Genomic DNA, 6,000 nt, shown 5'->3' with positions numbered 1-6,000 from the left:
GACGAGGAGAGACCCATCGTTGCATCTAGATGGCAGCTTGCTAGCTTTTAAGATCCCAGTCACTACTTGCCAAAGTAGGAGGTGGAACAATGCTTTGTATAGTATGTTATGCCAATTGAGCTTGATGTTCCCTGTGACTATGGTCCCAAGCCCTCCTGCAGAGTTTTTGGACTAGTGTTATTATCCCAAGGGGATCCATAAGACATCCTTGGACATATCAAGAACACCTGTTCCAGCCCTTGGGGAAGTCATATGATTCTCCTTATGGATTTATAAAGCAAAGTGAGTAAAGCCACTGACCTCTGCCAGTCTTCCACGAGCTATTCCTGTCCGTGAGGATGCACCCTGACTCCTCTCTGCTACTCCGGGCCCACCATGACTTTCCCTTCGTCCCTACCCCTTCCTCTTCTAGACCCAGCTATCCAAGTCAGGGATGCTGAGAAGGTGGTAGGTGAAATCCTACACATGCAGTGGGCACTATGCTCAATGCTGCTGTCTGTTAATAGTGAGGTATGGGCAAGGGAGCATCACTAGAGACCTGGTTTCCAGCTTGAGAATGGTCTAGAATGGAGTAAGTCTTTTCCACAGGGAATGCAAGAAAGGCCAATGCCTTTTCCCAATATCTTGGTCTCTCAAGCTGTGCTAAATCACCCACAATCTGCATCCTCAAATTACATAGCAAGTTCAAGATAGTCATTTGGGACTCACCACTTTCTCCCAGTTCCCACTCATTACCTTCAACTTGCTTGAATGCACTCTTACACCTCTTACCCCCAATTCCTTGTTTTCTGCTCTAACTGCAGAACTTACTCCATGTGTCTTAAGATGTGGTGATCCTCTGGACTCCAAGTCTCCTGGACATTTTATCTTTTCCTTTGCCCACTCCATTAAGATGCTCCAGTCCTGGCCCTATAGTAAAGCTCCTCCTACATTTTCCCTTTGACCATGGGAGTTTTCCCACCCTTTTCCCTGCTGGCAATCTCAGAAACAGGGATGTGGCAGCGCACAAGAAGGTCAAGGGCAGAGTGAAATTTAACTGGACTTACATGCCCATCTAACGCCCACTGATCATCTTTGAACTTGTTCACAAAAATCTCCACTGGTCCTGTGATCTGGTAGACCTGTAGTAGGAGATGGAAATCTTCTTTCTTGTAAATTCCTGAGAAGAGAAAGCTCAGGTTTAACTCGAAAATTGGAAACATTTCAAAACTCGTTTGTGGGTACGTGCATGTGTGTGTCTGTGTGGAATTTCATGCGTAGCTCCATGTGGCCGGATGTTGATGTAAACATTCTCTGCCTACCTATAAGTATGTAAGTATAGAGGTGCCTGGGAGTTAGTGTAGACTTAAGGTGAGCATATGCGAGAATATGCACATGTGTTAATAAACAATTGGATTACTGTGTTGTGATTGTGATCCTGCTCACACATACAAGTGTGAGAAAAAAAGAATAGATGATTTTGTGTATTTTAATATTCGGTTAATGGGTGAAATTCAATGGGTGCAGGGATGTATGAGGGCAGTATATGAGCATGTTTATACCCATTTATGTGTTCAAATGAGTGATATCACTATTCAGCTGCATTTTTTTGTGTGTGTGCAGATGAGTGAATGTAATTTTATGTATTAATGCATTATTCGTTAATGTGTTCATTCATTCACTCATTCATTTATCTACCCATCTATTCAATGACCATTGGTCTTCTAAGATGTTTAGGTTTTATGATTACAGAAATTTGAAAAGTGAGGCAGTTTTGGAAAATGCAGTGATACATGAAGAAAAAAAAATCACTCCTGCTCCCACTATGAAGAAATAACTACTGTCATCATTTTTTTCCTCTGTTGATATTTTGATGTAAATACTTCCAGTTTTATTTCTTATGAGTAAAATTGTTTCCTTTAGAAGTTGTAATATTTAAAATGCACTATATTGGTGCATTTTACCCAAAATTTGCATAATATTTCATCCAGAAGGCTGACTCTAGTTAACGTGCCCACTTCTCTATTTTCAGACAATTTTCTATTTCCAGTTTTTAGGGAATACAAATAGCCTTGTAAAGTGGACATCCTTTATTCATAAACATTTGATGCTCTCCATAGTTATCTCTTAGGATAGAAATGTAATTAATGGGTCAGAGCATTGTCAAGGATCTTGATATAATCTGCCAAAATGTTCTCTAGAACTGTACTTTTTTATATTCTACCAGCATCACTGCATGAGTGTCTTCACTGAAATTAGCAGCACTAAGGTTTGTTATCTTTAAAAAATCCTAGCTAGATGGGCAGAAGGACTTTTGAATAGGAAGTATCATCATGAGTACAGAACAAATAGGATTTCCTGCTAAGCTCACACAATACATTCAAAGTGCTGTCAAAAGCATGTTTTATAAAATAATCCAAATGATTATTACTGCATTATCTTATGTATTACACTGGAATTTAAAACTACTATGACTCATGAACAATTTTCTGTATCCACATTCCAGTTTTGTACAAGACGAAAGAAAAATTTAATTAAATAGGGGTATATACTCTGGTAGCATAGTGCCTAAGGCACTTGACTGCTAACCAGAAGGCTGGCGGTTCAAATCCACCAGCCACTCCTCCGAAGGAAGGTTGGGTCATCTGCTTCTGTAGTGATATCGCCTTGGAAACCTAAGGAGGGTGCTATGAGTCAGGTCCGACTCGACGGCACATAACAACAACAACAACAACAACAACAACGTATGTTTGAGATTATGATCAATATTTTTAGAAATGGTTGTTGTTGTTGTTGTTATTTGCCGTCGAGTCGGCCCTGACTCATAGTGACCCCTCCTTGGGTTTCCGAGGCAGTATCACTATGGAAGTAGGATTGTCCAACCTTTTGAACCGCCACCCTTCTGGTTAGCAGTCAAGTGCCTTAGGCACTATGCTACCCCCAGACTATTTGAATTTTTCTACTTTGCTCTCTGATTTAACAGTATTATAAAAACTAAAAAAACAAACAAACTTGCCATGCATAATTAAGTCATCTATCAAGTGTATATTGCATATACCATCTTTATCTCAATTCTCAATAAACTTTTTCAAAAATAAGAAAAAAACTTAGCTAACGGGATACGTAGAAAATTAGATTGTGTTCACTTTTATTATTTTGATTACTGATAAAAGTATTTTTCCTTTTATTTATTGCTTTTACCTTGTTTTCTAGGAATTGTCTGCCTCTATTTTTAGTTCAGTTCCAGGGATTGTAGTCAGCTGCTCTTGCACTGGCCCCCAACTGTTGGTGACCTTGTGTACAATGGAATGGGCCCCTTGTGATACACAGGGCTTTCACTGGCTAATTTTTAGAAATAGATCTCCAAGTCTTTCTTCCTGGTCCATCTTAGTTTGGAAGCTCTACTGAAATCTATTCAGTATCATGGCAATACACAAGCCACCACTGACAGATGGGTGGTGGCCACACATAGGGTGCATTGGCCGGGACTCAAACCTGGATTTCCCATGTAGAAGGTGAGAATCCTTCCACTGAACCATCAATGTCTTCAATTTTAGGGATATTGGTCTTTACTGAAAAGTTTACCATCCAATTATTTCCTTATAATCTGTGGTGCTTTTATCATATAAACAAAACTGAATAGACTTCTCGCTCCCTCCTGTCCACTAGACAAGTCTGAGCCTTGCATGACAGTACAATGCAATGATATTAGAGTTGTCCTTCCTTCAAAGCGTTTTGATCTTACCACCTCTCGTGCTTTCACCAAGGTGGTCTGTTCCTTACCAGCTAAATGCAGCTCTACACCACTGTGGTCAATCATGGTGGCATTGACTTTGCTGTTGATGACCTGGAAGCCAGTCACTCTGAGCATGGCCGGCTGCTTCTTTCCCTGGTACTCATAGGCACCTTTCCACAGAGAATTCTTTGCAAAAACATCCCCAGGAACTAGAGGAATTGAGAAACAGACATGAGAGGGACTTTGTGTGTGTGTTAGAAGAAGGGAGGCCACCTGCTGCCCAATCCCAGCTTGCTCACTGAGATTCTTTCTTTTTTCCCAATTTCTAACATGGGGACAGTGGTGGAGTTCTCTGGCCATCTTGTGATCTTCTTGTGTCTCAAAGTGTATGGATGGAGAGAAGGAGAGAAAGAGGACAGATAACAGCAAAGGAGAAATGAGTAAGAAAGGGAGAGAGGGAATTAGCAGGAAAAGAGAGAAGGAAAAAGAAAAGGGAACAAGGATAGAGGGGAGTTAAAATATGGAGAGAGAAGAAGAGAGGAAAAGAGAGAAAATGAACACGTCAGAATGGTGTGTGGGAAGGAACTTGGGCTCATGAAGTCAGGCAGATCTGGATTCTAATCTTGGCTCTGCCATTGGTCAGCTGTTTGACCATGTGCAAGAACCTTAGCTTTCTCACCTGTACAGGTCATACCTGTAGTTCTGTAAATGTGGGCAATCAGACTACAATTTAAAATCATCTGAGCTGCCTCAGACGCAAGGGTAGGACCATGGCCTTTGGGGGTGGAACCACCACAGCCCCTAGGTTTCAAAGAGCCAGACCTTCACCAACTTGGTCTGGAGTATGAGGCTGCTTGTTCGTGTGAGCCAGTGGGATGGAGCCATAGCTGCTGCCCAAGAGTGAGGGGGCGGGGCTGCCATGCTCAAGAGGGAGAGGAACAGGGCCCGCCAGGCCAAGGGGGTGAGGTTGCCACTCAGAGGAACAAGGGGACTAGAACCACCCAGTTAAGGAGCTCTGTACAGATGCAACCCAATGAAGATTTGTACAGGTGCCAAGTTAACAAGGGGTGGAGTTGTGGTAATTAAGGTTGTACCTTGGCTGGGCAGCTGGATATAGTATTCTCCATGATGAGAATGGTAATCAACTCCATGGTGGAATCTACTGTGAGCAGCTGAGTAGTTGCCTTAGGGATGTGGTCTGCTTCTTGTATATAAGAAGAAGCTTTGGTATTGGCCTCCAGCCTTTTGGCATGCTTGAACCCTACATGCAACCAAGTCATTGTTCAATAGCCTGCCATGCCCTGCTGATCTTGGGACTTCATCTGGACTTGAATTCATGGTCTGCCATTTGTTCGGTAACATTGGGACTGCACCTTTTTACTTGTCAACCATAGGCTTGTAAGCCTCAGCAGCCAGTAACTGTCTGAGTGAAGAAAAGCCTCCAGCTTCAGTGGGCTGGGAGCAAGGTTAAAGGGCTTTCACCCAGCCCCTAGAGCCTGGCACTTTGAACTCGGACTTAAAGCCTCCAAACTGTAAGAGAATAAACTCCTGTTTGTTAAAGCCATCCCATTTGTGGCATTTCTGTTAGAGTGGCACTAGGTAACCAAAACATGTTGCAAATCATATGTCACATGGTGTTGGGTACATTGAAGCACCTAATGAATGATAGCTATTATACTTGTTATTTATCCTTAAAACAAACCTCTAAGGCAAGTATTATAAATTTCTGTTTTACTGAAAAATAAACTGAAGCTCAAGAGGTAAAGCTCATTTACTCAAGGACATGGCTAGTCAGTGACCAAAATGGAACCTGAACTGAGTTTATGATTCTAAATCTAATCTTCTTTTCTGTATAATACACATGTTAATGTGGTAAATCAAAGTATGAAATTAAAAAAAAAATGACATGATAGTCTATGATCATTAACACTCATCAGGCCACACCTGTAGTTTTGTGTTCAGTTCTGGACAATACACTTTGAAAAACACACAGAAAAATCAGACCAGTTGTTATGGAGTTGATTCCAACTCATGGCGACCCCGTGGGGGTCAGAGTAGAACTGTGCTCCACAGGGCTTCCAAGGCTGATTGTTTTGGAATCAGGTTGCCAGGCACGTCTTCTGAAACACTTCTAGGGGGACTTCATCTTCCAACCTTTTGTCAGTAGCTGAGCATTAACTGTTCACACCACTCGGGGACTCCAAATATCTGTCTTAAAAATGAAAGCATTTCCAGGAGGCTCCCTGTGCAGGACTTGGGTCGCTGTGTATATCTCAAGCCTGGGA

At 42.0% G+C, this 6,000-nt stretch overlaps 1 protein-coding gene across 1 annotated transcript in view; it reads right to left on the bottom strand.

Moving 5' to 3' along the window:
* CSMD2 (CUB and Sushi multiple domains 2) overlaps positions 1 to 6,000 on the bottom strand; it is a 972,087-nt gene that overhangs the window by 4,010 nt on the left and 962,077 nt on the right. The window contains exons 67-68 of the mRNA XM_007950414.1: positions 3,763 to 3,924; positions 1,047 to 1,159 (exon numbers count right to left, since the gene is read on the bottom strand). Of these exons, the coding sequence (XP_007948605.1) occupies positions 1,047 to 1,159; positions 3,763 to 3,924 (275 nt within the window). The remainder of the gene's footprint in view (positions 1 to 1,046; positions 1,160 to 3,762; positions 3,925 to 6,000) is intronic.

This window comes from Orycteropus afer, unplaced genomic scaffold (genome assembly GCF_000298275.1).
Source record: "Orycteropus afer afer isolate SDZICR_OR568_19922 unplaced genomic scaffold, OryAfe1.0 scaffold00272, whole genome shotgun sequence".
Lineage (NCBI taxonomy): Eukaryota > Metazoa > Chordata > Mammalia > Tubulidentata > Orycteropodidae > Orycteropus > Orycteropus afer.
The sequence above is the reverse complement of the archived record's forward strand: the minus strand, read 5'-3'. Positions and strand labels throughout refer to the sequence as shown.